Here is a 24388-nt window from a genome sequence, read left to right as displayed (position 1 = left end):
TAATGGGAGGGGCGCCACCGAAGATCCTCTTAGTATAAATGGTTGGAATAAAATCATATTTAACGTGACATTTACGATAAAATGGATTTGAGTTTAGGGTAAATGATTGGAGATCCTCTAATTACTGGATGTGCAATGCGATAATGTGTTTGACTACTAAATTATACGAGCACAAACCAAATTAAAAATGTTGCAAAACCAATTATTGATTTATTAATGGGTGTGAGCCCCACACTTGATATATTATCAGCCAACTAAAGTCCAGCCAATTTCCCATGTTTTCCAGCTTCCAAATTACGTCCTCCTCTAGAAAACAAAACTTAATAAATAAGGAGGAAAAGAAAAAAAAAATACATTCCACGAATTAATGATATAAAATATGTGCTCGAATAAGAAACTTCAAATATATGATGAATTATATGTATCTCCCCAATAAATAAAATGACAGACATATACACATTAAATCATTTCAAATCAGTTCATTCTTTATTTATTTAGTGCCTCGCAGTTAACTAAATTTTTAATCATGCACTTTTTTGCAAATAAATTAGAATCGAGTGGTTTAATAGGTTGAATTTTTATTAAAAAACTATAATTAAAATTTATAAGTATTGGATTTTTATATTTTCACTTCACACAAATCTGAATTCTATGTGTCTACATTTAAAAATTCATTTCAAAACTAGATCTTGATTGGCTGCATAATAATTAATATAAGTAACATAATATGAACGTCGCCACTTTAGAGGGGATTTAGTTTTTTCATATATATCTTTCCTATGAATATTTTTTTGGCGGAAATAAAAAAACTATTAATATCCATACCAATAATATTACTCTATTTGTCCTTTAATATGTGTCTTACTTTGATTCGGCACAGATATTAAGAAATGTATAAGTAGTAATGATGAAAAGTGATTTGAAAAATTTTGTGGAATTTGCGTCATACATTTATATGATAATTTTATAATAAAATATGAGTAAAAATGAGTTAGTAAAATTTAAAATACACTATCAAAAGTGGTAAAAGTAAAATGAGATAATTAACAACGGATGGAACAAAATAGAAATTGGAATAGATAACGGGAGACGGAGGGAGTATTATAGTTTATTATCATTACAATTTCAGTTTTATTATGGTGTCTTATCACATGGGTGCTCGACTTTGTTGTTGTTGATTCAATTAGTTATTTTGGCTAATAATTGAGATGTATATTTAATTTGACAGCATATCTAATTACAATCCACGAATATTATTTGATACTGAGTCAAAATTAGAGGTGGATACAACTTTAAAAATGTAACATTGATGGTGAAACGGGTAACAAATAGAAAAAAGTAGTAGTAATATATTAATTGGAACTATAATTATACAAATTAAAATATGGGATCTTAGGCATGCAGCATATGTCCAATTTTCCAAGGCCCAACCCTGTATTTAAGAGAAATAATAATTGAAATTTTATTAGTATAATATTAATGATATTTTAATATAGTAAGTTTGTGTTGTGGCGTTTGTCAATGTAAGTTGATAAGGATGTGACACCAATGTGTCTATTTCTCCATTTTGTAGTGATTTTGTTACATTTGATAAACCATACCGTAAAATCTAGTTGTACTAGATTCACACCGACGCAAATAAGTCTATAATTACTTACTTATAGCATGATTTATATCAAATTTAGAGTTTATAGAATTTAATTTAATTTGTACATAGCATAATTTTAATAAATTATTTAATGACCGTCACAATTGTACTAAAACAATAACATTTATCGTTTATCGCTAAAAGTAGACATAAGACGACAACCAATTATATAAAAGTAATCATTCTTCATCGAATCACCAGCATAGACTATAGCTGGAATCATACGTGAAAAATGATACCTTTACAATTATGATTCTGACAACATCAGTGATTCCGAGAGTATTCGTAACTCTGAAAGTATCGATAATTCGATAATAGCAAATTATATAGGCTCATGGTTATAGTAATCAATACTCATTTCAAGTCTAATTTTGGTAAAATACAACTATTAGCATACTTTTGACATGACCACAAATATAATTAAATAATTTCCTAATTAAACCAGTACAAAACTCAAATAAAATTTAAACTATTAAATAGTTAAAATAAAAGAAATTAAGGCTTTTTTTAAACCTTTAAAAAAGAAAGTGCTTCTTATTTTGATTTTCAGAAAAAGAAATGGCTGTTTTATTTGAAACGGGAAATAAATCTATCTTCCAAAACACTCTCTCTCTCTCTCTGGTTTACTTTTTGTGACTCACCTTCTCTCTCCTCTCTCTCTCTACACAGAGCGACAATGGCGTCTCTCTTCAGAGACCGAACCTTCGGCCATTCCAAGAGAGACTCCTTCTCCTCCTCCTCCTCCATCACCAACACCGCCGCCACCGCCTCTCCTTCCTCCGCCACCTCCCGCTTCACCGCCGCCGCCAATTCCGCCGCTCTCCCCTTCCCATTCGGCGACCTGACCCCCACACTCTCAGATGCCGACCTCCGCGCCACCGCCTACGAGATCTTCGTCTCCGCCAACCGCGCCTCCTCCTCCAGGCCGCTCGCCTACACTCCTAGCAACGGCCACGCCAATTCCCCCAACAACAGCAGCCCCGGCGGCGCGAATGCTAATCTGCAGAGGTCGCTCACGTCGGCGGCGGCGTCGAAGATGAAGAAGGCGCTGGGGATGAGATCCACCAGCTCGAAGCGGAGCTCCGATTCGGGGAATTCGGGCTCCGGAGGGAAGGTGAAGAAGCCGGTGACGGTCGGAGAGCTGATGAGGATTCAGATGAGGATCTCCGAGGCTGCTGATTCGAGGATTCGTAGGGGTTTGCTGAGGATTTCCGCTGGGCAGGTTAGGAAAACGCGTTTTTACTCCCAAAATGGGGGAAACTAGATTTGATTTTACCGTTTGGACTACTTATTAGTAATTTTGTCGTTTTTTCAATGAGTTTTGTGTATTGATCTAGGGTGTGCAGTATCCAAACATTGAGAATTTTGCCTTTTAGGAGTCAAATAGAGATTTCAGTGTGTTTAATCAATGCATGGGAGAATTGGATTCGTGTGCTACTGTGATCTACTTAATGTGCTTGGTGAAATAAAGTGGATATTCAGTTAATGTTTGCTGATTTGTTGTTATTATTCTTCCTATTTTGGTATATGTTTACTCGATTTTGTCTTCTCTCCAGTGTAAATCTCGGTTTGTTTAGTCCAAAGTCTTTGTTTTTTGAGAGCCTGGGTTTTTGCTGTAAAGTGAGATTCTAAGCTGGAAAAATCCAACTTTGTTTCAAAGCTTATCACAGACCTTATTTTTGTAAATAAGGTGAATTAGCTTCATTGCTTGCATTTGATTATGCAACAGCAGCAGCAGCAGAAGGTGTTTTATTTGTTTTTTAGTATCTACTGGTTGGACTATTGCAAATTATTGCTAACTACTGATTAAATAATTTCTAATTGCTTTCTAACAGTGACACATATCTTAACTTTTACACTTCTGCGATGCTGACTTTCAACCTAACCTTTACTGATGTCTTACTGTGCATTAAATGACATGTAATGTTGCATGGGACCTGCCAAAGTCTAGATGTCAGTGTGACCTAGAAGTTAGGCTGATATCTGGAGTCGTATTTGAATTTTCTTAATTTTTTTTCTCTACAATATTTTGAGAAATGTAATTTGATTGGTTTGTGTGGAGGATTAATTAAATGAAGATTTGCCCTTATTGTGTAGGTTGGGAGAAGAAATGAGTCGATGATTCTTCCACTGGAGCTATTACAGCAATTCAAAGCTTCTGATTTTACTGATCAAGATGAATACGAAGCATGGCAGAAGAGAAACCTTAGAATGCTGGAGGCTGGTCTTCTGCTGCACCCTCACTTGCCGCTGGAAAGGGGTAATACTGCTGCTCAACGACTGCGACAGATAATTCAGGCAGCCTTGGATCGGCCGATAGAAACTGGGAGAAACAATGAGTCCATGCAAGTTCTGCGTACTACAGTAATGGCGCTGGCAAATAGAATGTCTGATGGTGCCCCACTTGAATCTAGCCACTGGGCAGATGGCTTCCCGCTGAATCTCCGTCTTTATGAAATGCTTCTAGAAGCATGTTTTGATCTTAATGAGGAGACATCCTTTGTAGAGGAAGTTGATGAGCTCATGGAGCTCATAAAGAAAACATGGGGAGTCCTAGGGCTGAATCAAATGCTGCACAATCTATGCTTTACATGGGTTTTGTTCAATAGATATGTTGCAACCGGGCAAGTCGAAAATGATCTATTATGTGCTGCCGACAATCAACTTGCTGATGTCTCCAAAGATGCTAAAATGACTAAAGATCCAGCTTATGCTAAGATATTGAGTTCTGCATTGACAGCCATGTTGGGTTGGGCCGAGAAAAGACTCTTGGCTTATCATGAAACATTTGACAGTGGGAATATTGATTCTATGCAAAGCATTGTGTCCATTGGGGTAGTGGCTGCTAAAATATTGGTTGAAGACATCTCAAATGAGTATCGCCGAAGAAGGAAAAATGAAGTGGATGTGGCTCTTAGCAGGATTGACACTTACATTAGGTCGTCCCTTCGCACTGCATTTGCTCAGGCAAGTTGAAGATATGATTAGTAATTTGAGGTGTAGTTTGCATGAAATTCAATCCAAACCATCATCACTTTCATGAAACTATCTTAATGATTACTGCATTTTACAAAATCACCATGCATTATGCTCTAAAGACTGATAACCTCTTTTATCTGATGTTACCTGAACTTCAATACTTCTTTGCAGTTCTCATTTCCCAGTTTCTTTAGTTATGCGCGATAGTGACTTCAATAACATGTTTTATATTTTATGTACAGATGATGGAAAAGGCTGACTCTAGCAGGAGAGCATCAAGAAACCAGCTGAATTCCCTTCCCGTCCTTGCCATCCTGGCCAAGGATGTTGGCGAGCTTGCAGTCAAAGAGAAGGACACGTTTAGTCCTATCTTGAAGATATGGCACCCCTTTGCTGCAGGGGTTGCTGTTGCCACTCTACACGTTTGCTACGGGAACGAGCTGAAGCAATTCATTTCGGGCATTACAGAATTGACACCTGATGCAGTACAAATTTTGAGAGCTGCAGATAAGTTGGAAAAAGATCTGGTCCAAATTGCAGTTGAAGACTCGGTGGATAGTGATGATGGTGGGAAGGCCATTATTCGTGAGATGCCTCCTTACGAAGCTGAAGGCGTGATAGCCAATTTGGTAAAAGCATGGATAAAGACGAGATTAGACAGGCTAAAGGAATGGGTTGATAGAAATCTTCAACAAGAGGTATAAACTCAAAATCCAGTTTATGCATCGAGCTAGAGGTGTACGATACAAATATGAACACTATTTGAATCTATTACTTTTCTACTTGATAGGATTGGAATCCCCGAGCAAATCAAGAGGGATTTGCTCCTTCATCGGTAGAGGTTCTACGGATAGTCGATGAGACATTAGAGGCGTTCTTTGAGCTGCCAATACCGATGCATCCTGCAATACTTCCGGACTTAGTGGCTGGCCTCGATAAATGTCTTCAATATTATGCAACTAAAGCAAAATCAGGCTGTGGTAACGTTGCTTTGATCTACATGAAAATCTCTCTCCTGATACATAAAGTATAGTAATTTTTAGCAATCAATGAATGAAATATAACTAACTGTCCATCTGCAGGATCAAGAAACGTGTATATCCCTACAATGCCAGCTTTAACAAGATGCACCGTAGGATCATCATTCAACTGGAAGAAGAAAGAGAAGTCGGGCACCTTGCAGAAGAGAAATCCTCAGGTGGCTACTGTCAACGGAGATAGCTCCACTGGGGTACCACAGCTATGCGTACGTATAAACTCGTTGCATAAAATAAGATCAGAGTTGGAAGTTGTTGAGAAAAGAATAATTACCCTGTTGAGGAACTCGGATTCAGCCCATGTAGAAGATTTCTCGAACGGGCTGGGGAAAAAGTTTGAGCTCACCCCGCCTACTTGCATCGATGCGGTACAACAGTTGTCCGAGGGCCTGGCTTATAAAGTCGTCTTCCACGATCTAAGCCATGTTTTATGGGATTCTTTATATGTTGGCGATGTTTCATCATCAAGAATCGAGCCTTTCCTTCACGAACTCGAGCGGAATCTGACCATCGTGGCTGACACTGTTAACGAGAGAGTCCGTACACGCATCATAGCCGACGTAATGAGAGCTTCCTTCGATGGGTTTTTGTTGGTGCTGCTCGCTGGAGGCCCATCACGCGCCTTTTCCAAGCAAGACTCAGCGGTAATAGAGGATGATTTCAAGGCCCTCTCAGATCTTTTCTCGGCCGATGGGGATGGTTTACCTGATGATATAATCGATAAATTCTCAGCCACGGTGCGGAACATCATCCCACTTCTCCGAACAGACACAGAGACCCTCATTGATCGGTTCAAACGCCTGACGTTGGAAGCATACGGCTCCTCTGCCAAAGCTCGGCTCCCTCTACCTGCAACGTCGGGGCAATGGAGCCCGACCGAACCCAACACTTTGCTACGAGTTCTGTGCTACAGGAACGACGAAGCTGCAACAAGGTTTCTCAAGAAAACCTACAATCTGCCCAAGAAGCTGTAAGCTGTCACAGGCACCATCAAATCTGCCATTACCGGGCTGGAGTTCAGCTCGGTCAAAGGTGCAAGCACGCCTTCGTGTCTGAGTTAGCATCGTCTGCAACCTTCACCCTGGTGCAACTCGAATACCCAAGGTTGCATCATTTTCTTGTACAGATTTGGAGTCGTAGAAAAATGTTGGAAGGATGAATATTCCAAGGTTTGCTGTGAGATTGCATTTATTCATCTACATATCTATTGAAATTATATATTTAGGCAGTAGATTGACTGCAATATTGATTGATTGAATTGAACCTATATTCATTTGTTCTTTAATGGTTGTCTTTTTGTGTTTGTCTATATATGAAATTGGTGTTTTGTGATGAAGTTACGAGTCTGAATTTTTCTACATTCACTTTTTCGCAGTTTATATATATATATTTTTTTAAGCTATAAACTATACCTTCAGCTAGAAAAATCAAGTTATAATTTAAAAACAAAAAATCTGTTGCAAGCTATAAATAAAGCACCGTGATCTTGTTTTGAAAAACTAAAGTATTGAATGAGAATGTGACATTTTTTTTGGCTACATTTTCTCAAACATGTTTTTAAAGAGTAGAATTTTTTTTTTTTTTTTTTTTTTTTTTTTTTTTTTTTTTTTTTTTTTTTTTTGTGTGTTAGATGTTATGCACAATATTTCACATATATTTCGAACACATTTATTGTTGCTTAGATTCTTGGCTTTGTTTACGCCTTTGCTTCGAATTGACTACCTTCAATCTGCAAGTCTAGGACAATTCCTTGAACCTAAGCCGTTGACATTTTTTAGTTGACTTTTTTCCTTAGTAACGAATTAAAGTCATTACTTTAAAATACTTAGAAAATTATCCAAAGATTAAATATTTACTTAACCTACAGGCAAGTGTATTGGCCTTTCCGGCTTTCCTTATTGATTAACCTCCCTCTTCACCGACTATTAAAAGTAAAATACTATCGACAATTTCCATTTTTGTTTTTTTTTTCTACAAAAATGAGTAAAATACTATTGAAAATGATGTTGATCAAAGTTTAAAATTGTTTTGGCACAAAATAACATATTTGATGTGCATTTCATATATGCAGAAAGTATCCCTAGAAAACATGTTAACATTATAAACTATAAAATATCTTATTAATATCCATTTATAACCATAATGTTGTGGAGTAGTATATTTTTGGCTTAATCAGTTTCACTAGAATATGTCAGATGCATTCTTTACATTACAATAAAAAATGGTAGAAAATATACCTAAACAAAAAGACAACATAGGAAAAATGATCCAAAAAAATTGTAATCGTCTCATTAAAAAAAGAAAAAAAAACATAACATTCAACCAAGTAATGTCACAAATTGAAGAATACTACTACTATTAGACTAATGCTAGTAGATAATAAAACAAAAACAGCTTTACTTCTCCCATAATTACGTAAAAATAAAAACTTGTAAAACAAAACAAAACTCCCCACAAATTCCTGAAAGCAGAAAACTTGATTTACAAAACAAGATCACGTAGTATTACATCTGAAACAGCTAATGCCTCCTAGATTCAAGGCCACATGATCCCACCATTTCTCTACCTCTATAAAACAAGAACCTCATGCCCCCAACACCACCACACACTCACACAAACACAAACACAAACACACACTACTACATTGAGGGATCACACACCAGAAGCCATGCTCCGCCTCGTCTTGTCGGGCGTCGTCCTCCTCCTGCTCGCTACTCCGCAGGGGGCGTCCGCGGCCGGGCCCAAGCCCAAGAAGGTGAAGTGCAAAAACAAGAACTACCCTTCTTGTCTCAACAAGGATCTCTACTGCCCCACTACGTGTGCTCGCGACTGCCTCGTCGACTGCAAGTCGTGCCAGCCCGTCTGCCCGCCCTCGCCTCCTATTCCGCCCCCTAAAGTGAGCAAAGTTAAGTGCAAGGACAAGAACTACAAGAAGACTTGCAACAAGCAGCTCCTCTGCCCCGACGATTGTCCCTCCACGTGCGTGGCTGACTGTGTCTCGTGCAAGGCCATTTGCCCCGCAACTCTCCCGACTCCAGGCTACAGCCCACCTCCGCCACCCGTGACTCCTCCTAGCCCACCTCCTTCATCACCACCGGTGGTGACTCCTCCTAGCCCACCTCCTTCATCACCACCGGTGGCGACTCCTCCTAGCCCACCTCCTTCATCACCACCGGTGGCGACTCCTCCTAGCCCAACTCCGTCACCACCGGTGGCGACTCCTCCTAGCCCAACTCCTTCCCCACCAGTGGCGACTCCTCCTAGCCCAACTCCTTCCCCACCGGAGGCGACTCCTCCTAGCCCAACTCCTCCGTCACCGGAGGTGACTCCCAGCCCGCCTCCAGTTGTTGCCGGAGTTAAGAGAGCTCGTTGCAGAAACAGGAAATACCCGAACTGCTACCTCCAGGAGCACCCGTGTCCAAAAGATTGCCCCGGAACTTGTGAGGTTGATTGCGTCTCTTGCAGCCCGGTTTGCAGTAAGCTCTCTCTCTCTCTCTCTCACAAACACACATACACACAAACATTCATGTTGGTGTTTAACATTTTTTTTGCAACTTAAATAGGCTGCGATAGGCCGGGAACAGTTTGCCAAGACCCGAGATTCGTTGGCGCTGACGGGATCACGTTCTACTTCCACGGCAAAAAGGACCAAGATTTCTGCATCGTCTCCGACACCAACCTGCACATCAACGCTCATTTCATCGGTAGGAGAAACGAGAACATGGGAAGGGACTTCACCTGGGTCCAGTCGCTTGGGATCCTCTTCGACGACCATCAGATCTCGATTGGCGCCAAGAAGACGGCTACCTGGGACGACGCTGTCGACCGCTTGGAACTCTCCTTCGATGCATCACCCGTCTTCCTCGCTATGGGCGAGGGCGCAAGATGGCAACCAGAATCCGCGCCCGGGATAAGCATCACCAGGTCCCTCGACACGAACGCAGTGGTGATCGAGGTGGAAGGCAACTTCCAGATCAAAGCAGCAGTTGTTCCCATCACCAAGAAGGATTCCATGATTCACAACTACGGGATCACGGACGAGGACTGCTTCGCCCACCTTGATCTCGGGTTCAAGTTTTACTCGTTGAGCGGTGAAGTGAAGGGAGTCCTGGGACAGACATACGCAAGCAACTACGTCAGCAGGGTGAAGATGGGAGTCAGCATGCCGGTTTTGGGAGGACAGAGAGAATTCGCATCTTCGAGCCTCTTCTCCACAGACTGCGACGTCGCTAGGTTCAAGGGGACGCAGCTGATGAGTTCTTCGAACAATTTTCAGCATGCAAGCTTAAACTGTGCAAGCGGCCTTGACGGCCGTGGAGTGGTGTGCAAGAGATAAGTCGGTTTCATCGACACTATTTGAGGCCGCTAAATGTTATCGTGCCATAAAAATATAATAACATAGTATCGTATCCACAAAAAATAAGCTTTTTATCCAATTATTCACATGAATAATAACATGAAATCATGTTTATCCCATTTGTGTAATTTGTGAATCTAAATAGAAAAAACGTATGTACCTTGAATCCGATCTCCTTTGATCGATTCCAGCTTAACCGTGTTCCTGTGCTACAAGAAGTTATCTTGTTAATGTTACAAATTCAATATTGGATTTAACGTCCGTTTCTTTCCCTATTGGAGCTCTGCTTACTCGTCTCCTAGTTTCAGTGATCAGATCGGAAATCTACATTACTTGCACATAAAAAAACCGAGACATAAAAAAAGCATCGAAAGCAAACAATACCGGAAATGGACAAATACATTTATGTAAAGTAAAGGAAAAGCATTCTTATTCAATTTAATGCAAGAAATGCTGGACAACAAACCACGAATTACGGGGACTACAAACTAGTACAATCACATTCTGTTGGACTATAGCTTTTTCGACACGAATACAAAGCCGATAACGTGAGATCTAATCAAGCATGCATGTGAGAACAAACTTGATTCAGAAGGTATTAAATGCTACACATTGTACACAAAGATACTTGGAACGTAATAACCTGAGTCGTTGGCATCTGTACCCGCTATTTGCAAATCACGACTGCATTCATTCAGTTCGGGTGGTAGCCTGTGATTTAAGGCACTCCTTCACGATCTCTTGTATCCTTTTCTTCATCAGCTTATCTTTCACACCGGCAAGCATGTTACGGTAGAACATTTCTAGGTGTGCGAGTTTCCTCTGATCCGATGATTCCAGCATAGCCTCCCACTCTTTTGCAATATCAGATTTAGTGTTCTCCTGGAGAGAGGCTATCTCGTGGTCTTGGAGAGGCCTCCCAAAAATCGAGCCATGAAGCATGCTTGCGTATCTTTCCACTACCGAAAGTTTTGATTGGAGAAGCTGCATCTCAGCCATTGCCGCGGACAGTTTTTTATCTGCTTCCACACTTCCTTCGGGAGTTTTTTTTCCGACAGGCTCGGTTTGCTCCACATTGTTTGCTTTCTCTTCTTTGAAATCCTCGGAGAGAAGAGGCCATAGTGCTAAGGTGGGGACGTAGCAATCGTCCGTCCTACCATTTCCAAGGACACCACTTCGTCCCCTACCCCACGACCAGAGCTTATACCCAGAGTCTGCAACAAGAACCGTGTGGGCTGCACCGCACGCAACCTGCAAAGGCTCCGGGAACCGGGGGTCGTATACCCCATTGCAAGGAATCAATAAAGGAGAAAGAGCATCTCCCGCATCCGCCCCAAAATACCTAGCATTGGGACATAGACCTAGGCCCCTCTCCATTCCCCAAGCCCACACCTCTCCAGCAGACGAGACGACACTCGTGTGGAACAAGCCACAATCTACCGATACCAGGAACACAGTCTCTGGCAATCCCTTTACGAGTTGAGGGGACGTTAGATTTTGGGTGGTTCCGTGACCAAGCTGCCCGTTGTCCCCCAAGCCGAACGTCCAGCAAACACTCTCTAAAGTGTCACTCGGTCTCTTCCTCTGAGCCAGTAGAGCCGTATGCGACTTACCACAAGCTATATCGTAGACCTCCCACGGGGACTCTAAGTTGAACGTTTCCACCATTGCCGGTTGCCACCTGCTTTCCGTATCGCCCAATCCTAATTGGCCGTTGCTGTTACTTCCCCATGAGTAGCACAGCAGGTCGCCGCCTTCATATGCCTCTCCAGCACTGACTAATGCAACAACGTGCTCGTCACCACACGCAACCTTAACAACAGTGTGTCCATGGAAATCCCAGACCGGAGCTGGCGCCGAGATACTTTCATGTTCAAGGTCTCCTTCCGATGATCCGGTCTGCGGAGGATGGGGACAGTTCCCCCACATCCAAAGCGACCCAATATCGTCTATCGCCAGTGACATCATTCCCCCAGCTTTGACAGACGAAATCTGCAAGGTTAAGTGAAAGCCTCAACAATTACTTCAGAGAAACGCTCGGTGATAATTGAAAACCACACCTAGATCACACCTTAAGCGGCTTCCCTCTCTTCGTTTCATAATCCTGTGCTGAAGAACCCGGGGACCCCAGTCCAAAGAAACCGTCTAATAAGCGAGGCACCATAGAGTTTTCTCCGGAAGCACCAATTTGGCCATCCGTATCGAGGTCAAGGAGCACACTTTGGGAATGAAATGAAAATATTCAAGACGACATATAGACAAGTATCAGCACATATTAAGAACTTGTAATAAAGGATACACGAGCCATAACCCCATCCCCACACTGATCCATCATCTGCCATTGCAACAAGTCAGTGGAAAGGCAAAAGCAAACATTTACATACCACTATATTCTACTAATCACAATACAAACCACCAACAATTCCAAATTCAACAAAACTACTGCAATCAAACAAAGTACAAAATTTCATTCAAGATTAGAAAACTATTGGCAACAAAAAGAGTCATTAAACAAATCAATCAAATTTCATAGCTGCAACTTCATTGTTACTCGTTCCACTAAATGGTAATGCCATTGCCACCACTAACTCTTGACACCTAAAACCAACTCTCAAAAATCTAATCTTTACCAAATCAAAAGAGTCCCAAATATCAATAACACCCAAAACACCAACCAAATACTAAGATTGAAGTGAAAAAGAAAAGAAATTGCACCAGCAAGAGCAAGACTGTGATATGCCCCAGCAGCAATTGCAACAATCTTGAGCTTCTCTTCCCTCTCATCACCGGAACCGAAGAATTTAACCAGAACCGGAAGGTTCCGGTCCTCCTCCGAACCGGTGCCGAGCCGGCCGAATGTCCCTCTCCCCCAAGAATACACCTTTCCATCTCCTACACAACATTATATCCAAAATTCACACTTTACCCACTCAACTGCGTGAGAACGAGAGAGAGAGAGAGAGAGAGCTGACCAGTTAGAGCGAGAGTGTGTGCTTCTCCAGCAGAAATCGCTACGATTTTTCTCGAAAGATTGCTGGACTGTATCGGGATTTCATCACTTTGCTCCATGTATAATTTTGAGATAAGAGAGAAATAGAGAGATTGTATAATTTCACCTACAAAATTCTTTTTTTTTATAGAGAGATATGATAGTTATAATTATTTATCATAATCACGAAATAATTAGTTTTAAGAAAAAGAGTCACTCGATAAATTGAATACATAGGTGGTGATATTATTGGAGGGACACGAGAAGCCGTGTGTGCTTTGAAATTTCGACGATAATATAAATTTCTCTACTTTCGTGATAAGGTTATAGATAAGCACAAACAATTATTCAAAATTGTAATTTAAGATAAGTTGTCATTGTATGCATTGCATCTTATGATGAGTATTATTCTTTAAATATTTGTTTATTAGTATATGTGTCTTTATTTATTACTCCAATAATAAGAGTCAAATTTTACTTTTGAATATAAACAGTAAATAGGTTTCACATTTCATTAATTTACTTCACTCACATTTTATTATTAATATAAAAAAATAGACTTCATATTTCACTAATTTTTTGAACCCACTATTCTTTATTTTTCTCGTGTTTTTTCTCTAGTTATGCTCCTAAAACTTCGATTAGAGAAAAGTAAAATGAAAAGTATCCTATATCCTCTAACACCCGTAACTCTATGGATACAATCTAAAGAAACTTCTATGATCAAGAATAGAAACTTCTAATGCAAATAAATAAATAAAGGGCAAATTGCGGAAATTCTGGTTTATCTCACAATTTCCAAAATTAGACATCACGCGATGAAAATCATGCATAAGCTTCATTACCAGCAAGTCAAACAATGTTGATTGTTCATTAAGAAATCATCATCGGTGATGATGAGTTAAACGATGTCATTTGTTTTATGATTTTTGTAACTAATTAATAAAGTTGGGACACAATTTATTGTCTATATAATATGTTTTGCTTTTCACTGAAATAAGTAGTGATATAAGGCAACAACGGCTTAAATGCATAACTAGAGAACAAAAGACAGATGGTCGTAAAACTCGTGGCGGCATAGGGGGCACGAATCATGGCCACGGACAAGCCACCTCCCTATGCAGTCCTCGTGAAACTCGTGGCGACAATGCAGAGTCGCAACGAGTCCATGGTGCAGACGCTGGAGACATACGCAGCAGTCGTCTTCTCCATCGTCAACAACGTCGTCGTCCTTGCTGTAGTAACGCGTATCGAATTGAGAGAGCAGCTCGTATTCGAACTGCATCAAGGTAAAGGAGTTATCGTAATCAACCGCTTCTTCCACCTCGTCTCCGCCTCCGTCTTCATTTTGGGACGGCAACGGCGGCGGCGTTGGTCGACCCCACATCAACGTAAAGTTGTTGTAGTCGTAACCAACCGTTTCTTCCACCGGGAGTCCGATCACGAAATCATTTTCGGCTTCATTACTTTCTTCCATAGCCTTGACTAAAAACAAAGAAATTTGGTGCTATGTGAACAACTAACCACTTTGATCTTGGCCTTTATATAATACGAGTAGGAAAAAATTTAAGTTTACCATATATAAATTGGAGTGTTATTACTTATTAGGATTCTTTAGATTTCGATTTTGGTCTTTATATGATTAGAGAAGGAAAGTTTTCCAACTTTCCATATATAGAATCTAGGGTTTAGAAAAAGATCGTTGACGAATTAAATAATCAAGGCTAGCTAGGGGTATATTTTACTTTAATTAAAAATAGTTATAAAATTCAAAATTAGATTTTTTTTTTTTGAAAAGTTACTAGCACCTAATATTTAAAAATAAGTTTTTTCAATTGATTTTGAAATTAACAAATATTATCACGAATTTGACCGGGTTGCTAGTTTTTACTAATAACAAATTTTGATTTATTAAAATTTTGTGGAATATGAATTTATTTATATTGTTATTATGAAGTGATTAATTTTTAAAACTCGTGCTCATAATGAGAGTGACTCCTATTATTAGTCGAAGAGATTATATTTTATTTTGATGGAAATATATTTTCTCAGAATTATTTTCCGTGTGGGGAACTACTGACTTGATAAAGTTTGAAGAATATTATCAAATGTGTCGGACACATCAACTTTACTCCTCCGTAATGAAAAAAAGCAGATAAATTTTTAAAATGACAAGAATTTTAATAAAAAAATGAGCACAAAGTAAAAAAAAAAAAAAAAAGGAAAATAGATAGTGGACATAGTATTAGTGAATTATGAAATCCATGTTATTAATAGTGTGTAATTGACTAAATATTTTTCATTTTTAGACTTAGTACTTCACAAGACACATTCATATTAAATCCAACACAAGTCTCCCTGTATAACTTTTATCAAACCAAACTTAACTCCTACCGATAAGCTCCAAGATTGGGCCATTTTGTTGTTTCTTACAACGATAATGGGCCATTAGAATATAAGCCTGTGAACATTATTGAGATAATCCCATAGAAAAAGGCCGTTTAAGAATTTCATGCCACTTAAGCTTTGTGAAAATTGTTGGGCCTAATCTTTTTTCACAGCCTTTTTAGCTTATTGCTCTTATATAAAACAAATATACTACTCACGTAGATTAAATTCAAGTTCAATTTGTTACTCCTACTTTATTTGTAAAACCTTGAATTTGTATTTTAATATTTGAGCAACGTGAGGGGCACGTGGTGAATGGAGCCCTATTGGTATTCTCATATAAAAAATACTACTACTACTACACAAAGTTTAGAGCTTTTTTAGTGAGTCTAATTAAAGTGGGAGGAAAATGCATGATTTTTTAATTTTAATTTTTTTAAAAAGTGTATTTAGTTCAACAACTTCAACTACACCATAAATTATATTCTTACAGTCAAATTGAAAAAGTCTCAACCTCCCATGGCTGACCATGAGTTGGCTTTAGATTTAGTCGTGCACTCGTGCAAATATTCAAGGTTTAATTTTTTTTACGAAATTTGCATTATCGAATTTTCAATAAAAAAAATAGTAGAAAAGTTGTTGATGCCGAAATACATTGCGTGGAATATAATAATATATAAATGTGAGTAAATCGGAGTAATTAATTGTAACTCATTAAGTGAATTAAATTTTGTGGCCCCAAATTTGCCAATTTCAAGGAAAATGGTCATCTCGCATATTAAGTTGTAGTACTAACAATTTTAGAAATTCGAAAAATCAATTATGAGAAAAATTAAAAACCATGTATGTGTCAGTTCCATATAGTGGAGGATTGGAGACAGACTTTATACAATGAACATGGAAATATCCCTCATGCATGGGAGCCCATTGTATGCTTATTTATACACATACTTTACAATTAAAAATAAATAAATGGTTATGTAATTTGTGTCACTATTAATTAACTTGTTAAGTTTTACTATAAGACTAATCTTTCAGTTTAATATTGTGATTAAAGGGAATCCAAGACTCGTATCGATTAAATCTTGTATTTTCACTTTCAAAATAATCAATTTTGAGTAACGTTGAAGATAGACATGTAGCATATATAGAGACAAAATGTAGTAGGATCTCTTAAATCGTCACACTATTGGACCTAATCTAGATTATGATTCTTGATTAAGCAACGTATTTATTTATTTATTTTTAACTTTTCATGAGTATATAGTCACATGAGTTGAGGTACACACGTCGTTTCATAGATACCAAACTAGTAGAACGGATGTAGTAAACATTTATTTTTATTCGTGTGTAATCGAAAAAAATATCCTTGAAATTCAAGACTTAATTATGCCATACACTATACATGACCAAGAACAAGTTTAAAAGTTACTCCGTCCGTTCCAGATAATTCGTCTCACTTTGACCGGACACGTGTTTTAAGAAATGTAACGAAAAGTGAGTTAAAAAAGTTAGTGGAATGTGGATACTACTTTTATATAGTTTTATAATAAAATATGAGTAAGAATAAGTTAGTGGAATATGAGGTCCACTATCAAAAATGGTACTCCCTCCGTTCCCTCATAGTTGAGGCGGAACTTTTCGGCACGGAGTTTAAGAAATGAATGTTGAGTGTGTTAAATAAATAGATTAAAAAGTAAGAAAGAGAAAAAGGTAGAGAGAATAAAGTAAAAAGTGATAAAGTAGAGAGAATAAAGTAAGAGAGAGTAAAGTAAGAAAGAAGAAAAAGTTACTATATATGGAAATGACTCAACTATGAGGGAACTTCACGAAATGAAAAAATGACTCAACTATGAAGGAACGGAGGGAGTAAAAAGTAAAATTGGACAAATTATGTGGGACGACCCGAAATAGAAAAATGAGACAAATTATCTGGGATAGAGGGAGTAAAACTTACTACAAAAGTATGTATTCATTTTTAGTCCGTCCTATAAAAATATGTACATTTTAAATTTGGATTTTTTTTTTCTTTTTAATGAGGTGAGACTCGTTCTCCATTAACATTACTTTAATTATTTTTTTCTTTTTACGTCTCATTTATTTAATCAATTATGCATTAAAACTCGGGCATAACCACTGAACCAAACGTGAATATTTTTATAAGATGTAGGGAGTATTATAATAGTACTACTACGAGTGATGCATGAGGGGTGGAGAGAATAGGCTCATACATGTGATTACTGCAAAATTCTGCACCTCATAATTAATGTTAAAACAAAATAAATATGCTAAACTAATCTTTGATCCACCCACCACTATCTTTTCAGCTCTCTGTCACTTTCATTTTTATTGAAATAGTTAATATATATTCTGATACTCATATTATATGTTAATACTGCGCTACTCAAAAAATAAACCTTGCTGCAGAGGACAATTACAGTACATGGCTTCAGAATTTTATTGTATATTAATCAGAGTATTATTAAACTAGTACACTGTTAGTCAGCATAAATATTTTAAAAATAATAAGATTCCATTAAATTAAAATAGTAGCTAGGCCTATGGATCAGTGTAGCCTGGGATCGCACATATGGTACAATAATAACGAATTACACATACACAATAAAGAACTAATTTAATTTCTAATTATATGCAAAAAATAATCAAAATCAATCTAGAAAATTCACCGTTGCTCAAGTTTTAACCCCACAAACTTTGTATTTTTACAATTAAGAACAAAAATCTCAACCTTTTTTGTGTATCCAACATCTCCAAACCTAATTCTGAAATCTGAAATGTATTAAATTAAAAATTAGAAACTCAAAAAATAAAAATAAAAACTAGTGAAGATTGTGGATTCTCACATGGAGTGCATGAAAGTAGGCACGTCTGACTCAAAAAAAACTTCCACTTTTCAAATTTAATGTATTCTTTCTCGAAAATCAATGCAATTCGGTGGTAGAATTGATTTCCGTGCTTAATTAAAGATATCATTGTCAAATTTCTCATTTTTATATGCTGCACAAAACTAGGTAACTATTGATAAACACTAATCCAAATGTTACTTATATCACCAACAATGGTGAAAAAACAATGAAACAATATGTACTATACTTACTAACATTCTCTGTAAATTTCTCTTTGAAATTCACCACCCAATATAACTTCCACACTGAAATTCATGCATCCAAACAACTGCTTATTCACATTTTTTTTTCTACATTTAGTTAAAATTTTCTTCTTGGAATAATTTTATTTTGGGTGCATGCACATTTTTCGTTCACTTCAAATTGTTTTCTTATGGAAGAAATATAGCAAATTATAATGATTAATATATTTCTCAACATAAAATAGAAGGATAACCATGCTACGCTTCTAAATTTCACCAAATTATGAATGCTCGTGCAATTTATATTGATATATACCAACACATAATCTCTTTTTGCACAATTCCAAAATGAATAGTAATTGTGATTTTCATGTTGTAAGTATTCAACTTTTGGATTGACAATTTGAGAGGTGAGAGGTTCAATTTCAAATTGATTGTCCCACCTACCAACACAAAGTTAACAAATTTCGTACTTAGATGTTTTTGGATTTCATTTCTTTATTGTGTGTTTTGATTTATTTATATTCTCTATTTTTGGAGTAAAAATAACTTAACTCCTTGCCTCCTCTCCTTGTATGTACTTATACATCTAACTTTTGTCGCGGGTGTTAAATATGTAAAGGCAAAAAAGTATTGGAGATTGCCGACGCTACCGACATTGGTTGTTCAATTTGAAATAAATGCATGGAAAAATAAATGTTTAATTGTCGCACGACTAATAAAACTAGGCCGCAAACATTATATAGATAATAGGAGTAACAATCAACAAAAAATTATTCAAAAATGGAAAATGGAGTAACGAAAAATTGTTCAATAATTATTTGCTCAAGAATACACTTCAATTTAGGACATTAGCCCTCTTTTTTTCATTTTTAATCTAAAAAACAAAAGCCCGACAAAATTCGATGAGATTGGATTCGATTGTCCTAACAATTAAAAAAAAAAAATTCTCGACGAAAAACACTACCAAACTAAATTAAAAAAGCCCTAAATCAGCTGGCGAAAATCGGGCCCGATGTGTTGATGGATCAAATAATCGTCGGCGCCGTCAAAATTAACACTAATTTGGTGGTGGAACTGCTGCGCCCTCACCGCCTCCTTCTGCCGCCGCAGCTCCATCACCTTCCGGTGCGAGTTCGAGTGCTTCGTCAGCGTAAAAGTCGGGCTGGCCGCCGGCCTGTACTCCGGCACCAGCCGGCCCGACTTGTACCTGACGCCGCACGCGTTGCACAGCGTCTTCGGGCCCATGGGCCCGGTCCTCCACTGCGGCGTCTTGTCCGTGGCGCAGTGGAGGCACTTGCGCCCCGGGCCCGGGGCGGCCTCCTTCTTCCGGGCCGCCTCGGGCTTTTTGCCTCCCGCCATGTCAGACTCTGAAGAGGATGACATGGCGGGTGGCGCCTCCTCGGGTGTCGGAGACACCATGAGGAGGCGGGAGGTCCAGCTGCCCGGGGCGGCCCGGGAGCGCTTGCTCCGGGCCTTGCCCGGGACCGACATGTCGGAGAGGAGGGTCGGGCCGGTCTGGGCCGGGTTGGGCTGGAAATTGTAGTGTTGGGCCTGTGGGGCCTCGTTGGTTCGGGCCTTCAAGCCTTGAATTAGGTGAAGCTTTTGCAAATCATCGCTTGAAAATGATTCGTCCACGAAGCTCGATACCCATTCCAGCTCAGCTAATTCATCATACTGTAAAATTTCCAAATAATTAAAATTAACAAAAATCAATTTTCTATGGAATGTTACATTCTCATTTTTAGCTAAGATACAAGCTAAAAAGGAAAATTCACACACACATATATATATATATATATATATATATATTTGTACTATATAAATATGAAAAAAGTAAAAAAAAAAAAAGAGAAGATATTTACGTGCTAGAGGCTCAATAATGCTAAAAAAATGTTTAAAAAAAACAATTTTTAAGAAAATCATTTAGGTAATTGCATGAACTAAATTTAATCCAAAATTACATACCGGCACGGCCAGTTCATTAGAAATGACGTCAGCCGCCTGAAAATAAGGCTGCTCGCCGGTGGTGGCGGAGAAAGTGGAGTTGCAAGAGTTGTCAAGAGGCGTGGAGGAGTTGTCGGCGTCAATGCAGTCGTCGTTGGGGAAGTCGAGGAGGTCATCGATGATGAAATGGTCGGTGGTTTTGGCGTTCTCCGCCGTGAATTGGGAGGTGTAGTAATCTGTTTGGAAGAATTCAGGGGTTTCCATTGGAAGAAGAATGTGTGTGTTATTACTGTGTGAAAAAATAGTAGAGGAGAGTGGGAAGGAGAGGAGTGAGGGTAGGGGTTTATTTGGGCTTCAAGGGAGAGGGGGCACCTAAAAAATTGGAAGTTGAATAGGGAAATTATGGCTTTAAAAAGAGTTTTGGGGTAGTTAGTTTATTTTTGTAGTATAGTAATATTATGGCATGTGAGAAGAGGCTTTTGTGAAATTATATAGAATATTGGTTTAAAATCCCAATACGAGATTCTCACAATATTGTGTCGCCTCCTATCTTTATGCAATTATATGTTTATCTACTTCTTATCTCTATGTGATCACTTGTCCCACATTTGTACCATGCATTTGAATAAATTTAGGAAAAAATTGTAAAAAAGTTTGATTATAACGTTACTCTATCATTTTATCAATTTTTCCAGTGAAAAATTTCAATGCATATATACATGTGTAGAAATAAAAAATGTGACTGGCTATGTGTATTAAATGACGTCTTTTGAGTAGCTTAACATTTGGTCTACATAGTATTTCTGCTGCTATATCATACTGAACTTCCCCTAAATTCGAGACTGTGAAACAATTAAGAAAAATGTTTAAGTTATAGTATAATCAGTTATATTTTAGAGTTGCTCGATTGACTAAACTTGGTAGTTTTCCAACAATTTGCCATGTTTTTAATTAATAGATTTGGATAAATAGTTTGCTAGCTACTTCAAAAGATCAAGGGTTCGCATGTAATGTGTATAAGAAACAACAATACAAATTCTCATGATATAAATAACAAACTAAATCAATGAAGTGAACCAAATGAAAATTCTAAGGCATAATTTTTACTTCGGACATTAACCATAATTCTACTAGCTAAACCAACACGCACACAACATTCTTATTAGTATTATTTTTATTTTTATTATTTTATTTTATTTTTAATTAGGGAGACAAAGTGAGGGATGGAGTTTGGTATATGGGGTGTTATGATGGGAGCATGTATAAAATTGGTGGACCACGTGAGGTGGTGGTCATGGTCTTTACTTAAGAACTAGGTCACCTTAAAATGCACCTTCTCTTTCAAAAATAAAATAATAAAAATAAAAACTTACCCTTTTTTCAGATGACAATGTTATGGGACCATCCAAAGTAGGGGCTCGGTGCTATGATTTTATGCTTTATTAATTAACAAATTATTAGCATTAATTTGGTTAATGATTACTTGTAGATTCATGTCACGGTGGATTCTTCTAGTCTGAGTCTTAGTGTTACTAATATTCAGGGTATTCGGGAAAATTAAGCACATGTAATTGGTTGCATGACTGCATCACATTGAATATTTTTTGTGTTAATTGATTAATTGAATTGCCATAAAAAGGGATTGAAAAAAAAAAATTGATCTTCGGATCATTTCAATTTACGATTATATGATTATTTGAATGAACTAATTATTTTGAACCGATTTATTGGTCCTTTTCCCTTCAACTTTGTTATATGAACGATTTAATATACTACTACCAAGATTCGAGAGAAATAATAGAAAATGCTCAAACCGGTGAGTTCACATGCAATGATACTTAAATTAAAGTAGTAAATGACAAGAAAAAGATGCACATAAAAATATTGTGTTTCTGATTTCATTCTTGTTAATGCAAATTATTTCTTCGTGAACGAAACAATCAAGTCTCGATAGATTCAACTAGTTTATTAAAAAAAATAGTGATATAGGGCAATCAAAACTTAAATGAATAACTAAAGAATATAAATTTAATTTATTATAAATGTGTTTTAGTTCATTACATGAATTTGAAAATACAGAGTTAATTAAATCATTTACCATAAATTATAGTGAACTAAATCGCTTTTATAATAATGAACTAAAATCGCTATTATAATGAACTAAATTCTTATTCACTAGTTACGCATTTTAAAGTTAGTTATACTTATATATATAGCTATAATCAATATATTAGTACAAAAACAGATTGAATTAAGAAGAATATTAAAAGTTGGCTAGAACTTCACGTGATAAAGGGCGGAGGAAGTGTCAGCTAACCATGTGAGGGGGCTAAGCTTGCTAACTAAGCTAGAAATGGTAATCAATGCCACGAGGCGATATCTCATATCTGATTATTATGAATAATTACAATTGATAATTTATGAATTCGGATAATGTGAAATTGGTGAGTTGTGTGTGGTCAAATGACACGACTTGAATAAAAATAAAAAATAAAAATTCATTAGTTATTTCTTAATTTCATCACATAGCTTCATATGTTTATTTATGTATTAACAAAATTTTCTTATAATTGCTATTGAATATATCCTTGAACAATATACGACCTTTTACCATCAAGCCCGTATAATAGATTGATTGGGCCAATTGTAATTGAAATATAGGCCTAACCAACTGGCCCATTTGCAGCCCAAAACAACGTTGAGAATTTTCGATGGATATGGTTAGAGAAGTCAATCGGGTCAGTCCAATAGGTATCGTGCCAACCCTTCTTGAACTGAAGGTTAATCATATATGTGCTAATCGGGTTGTGATTTTTTCAATTTATAAATATTCAACCCTTACAGTAAATGTTCAGGTTTTGGACTAGCCCAATGGGCTAACTGGATTACATGCTACCGAAGTACCGATTACATTAACATGTGGTCAATCTAATACATAATGATGAAAATTAGTCATATTTATAGAGCGTAAAATATTTAATTATGATAATTTTGAGATATATATGTTTAAACTCAAACATAATTAAAATACTAATTTAAAATTTATATAAATAAAATAAAAATTAAACTTATTTTGAGAAAGTTGAAGCACATTTTAAAAATCAGAATATTTCTCTCTTGGTTGAGCACGGATTTTTATTCATAGTTGGTAAAATAAGAAATAGTAAAGAAAAAAACTAATTGAAACATTGTTAGTGGAAAATGAGTCTCACCTTATTATAAAGAAAGCTATTACAAAATTAGAAAGTGCATATTTTTTTAGGACGGATTAAAAGAAATAGTGCATATCCTTGTGGGACGGATGTAGTGATACCTAATTTAGAAAATATGGTGAAAAAAGTTTTAATTTTTCTCGAATGGTCTTATATGATGTGAAATTTTTTTTAAAAAAAGAAGGCATATGCTGAAAATACAATACACATAAATTTTGAATGGCATCTAATGATGGAGGCGTTGAGTCATACAATTGATGCGATATCTAATTTTGGGCCTACGAATTGGGCTGTGATTTTATGGATTGTGGAGAAAGAAGAAGGGCTGACAAATAATGCCATGGGCTAGGTCTTATTTTGGGCCTCCAAATTGGGCTGTGAATTGATATCTTTCTTATGAAATTAAATCTAGAGCCCAATTCTATAACTAAACGTTTGGGCTGAAGGGGGAATAGAATTAAAGAAGTCCACTTTCGAAATCAAATAAGTTAGGCCTGTTTTAATTTTTCAAGGATCTAAATAACTAATTTCTCTGTGGTTAAATCTTCCGATTAAATTAATTTATTAACCCCCGATTAATTATTCTAAGCATTTTTATTAAATTTCAAAATATGCTCAAATTTAAGATTTTTAATATTTGTTAAAGAATTAATCTTTCGAGATGTTAAAGAGAGAACCCTGGTGAGAATAGGATAATTCCTCGATGATTTAATGCTCCGAAT

At 37.2% G+C, this 24388-nt stretch overlaps 5 protein-coding genes across 5 annotated transcripts; 2 read left to right on the top strand and 3 right to left on the bottom strand.

The window, feature by feature from the left end:
* The first annotated feature begins 2245 nt into the window (after positions 1–2245).
* On the top strand, positions 2246–7000 carry LOC125213430 (protein unc-13 homolog). The gene is made up of 5 exons (XM_048113981.1): positions 2246–2870; positions 3746–4615; positions 4870–5325; positions 5418–5607; positions 5710–7000. Exons 1-5 carry the CDS (start codon positions 2325–2327, stop codon positions 6636–6638), a joined length of 2991 nt encoding a protein of 996 aa, XP_047969938.1. The 5' UTR covers positions 2246–2324; the 3' UTR covers positions 6639–7000.
* Positions 7001–8209: 1209 nt separating this feature from the next.
* On the top strand, positions 8210–10278 carry LOC125211212. Its single transcript, XM_048110929.1, has 2 exons — positions 8210–9140; positions 9228–10278. The coding sequence occupies exons 1-2, from the start codon at positions 8210–8212 to the stop codon at positions 9998–10000; spliced, it is 1704 nt and encodes a 567-aa protein (XP_047966886.1). The 3' UTR covers positions 10001–10278.
* A 151-nt stretch (positions 10279–10429) lies between these two features.
* On the bottom strand, positions 10430–13153 carry LOC125211211 (ultraviolet-B receptor UVR8). Its single transcript, XM_048110928.1, has 5 exons — positions 12994–13153; positions 12737–12913; positions 12321–12356; positions 12093–12217; positions 10430–12013 (listed from the first exon to the last, which is right to left on the bottom strand). Exons 1-5 carry the CDS (start codon positions 13088–13090, stop codon positions 10712–10714), a joined length of 1737 nt encoding a protein of 578 aa, XP_047966885.1. The 5' UTR covers positions 13091–13153; the 3' UTR covers positions 10430–10711.
* Positions 13154–14046: 893 nt separating this feature from the next.
* LOC125214834 (RING finger protein 148-like) lies at positions 14047–14487 on the bottom strand. Its single transcript, XM_048116004.1, has one exon. It carries the CDS (start codon positions 14485–14487, stop codon positions 14047–14049), a length of 441 nt encoding a protein of 146 aa, XP_047971961.1.
* A 4796-nt stretch (positions 14488–19283) lies between these two features.
* LOC125215680 (GATA transcription factor 12-like) lies at positions 19284–20821 on the bottom strand. Its single transcript, XM_048117175.1, has 2 exons — positions 20476–20821; positions 19284–20184 (listed from the first exon to the last, which is right to left on the bottom strand). Exons 1-2 carry the CDS (start codon positions 20716–20718, stop codon positions 19495–19497), a joined length of 933 nt encoding a protein of 310 aa, XP_047973132.1. The 5' UTR covers positions 20719–20821; the 3' UTR covers positions 19284–19494.
* Positions 20822–24388: the final 3567 nt, after the last annotated feature.

The sequence above is a fragment of the Salvia hispanica genome, chromosome 3 (assembly GCF_023119035.1).
Source record: "Salvia hispanica cultivar TCC Black 2014 chromosome 3, UniMelb_Shisp_WGS_1.0, whole genome shotgun sequence".
Classification (NCBI taxonomy): domain Eukaryota; kingdom Viridiplantae; phylum Streptophyta; class Magnoliopsida; order Lamiales; family Lamiaceae; genus Salvia; species Salvia hispanica.
This window is presented reverse-complemented; position numbering and strand designations above follow the sequence as displayed.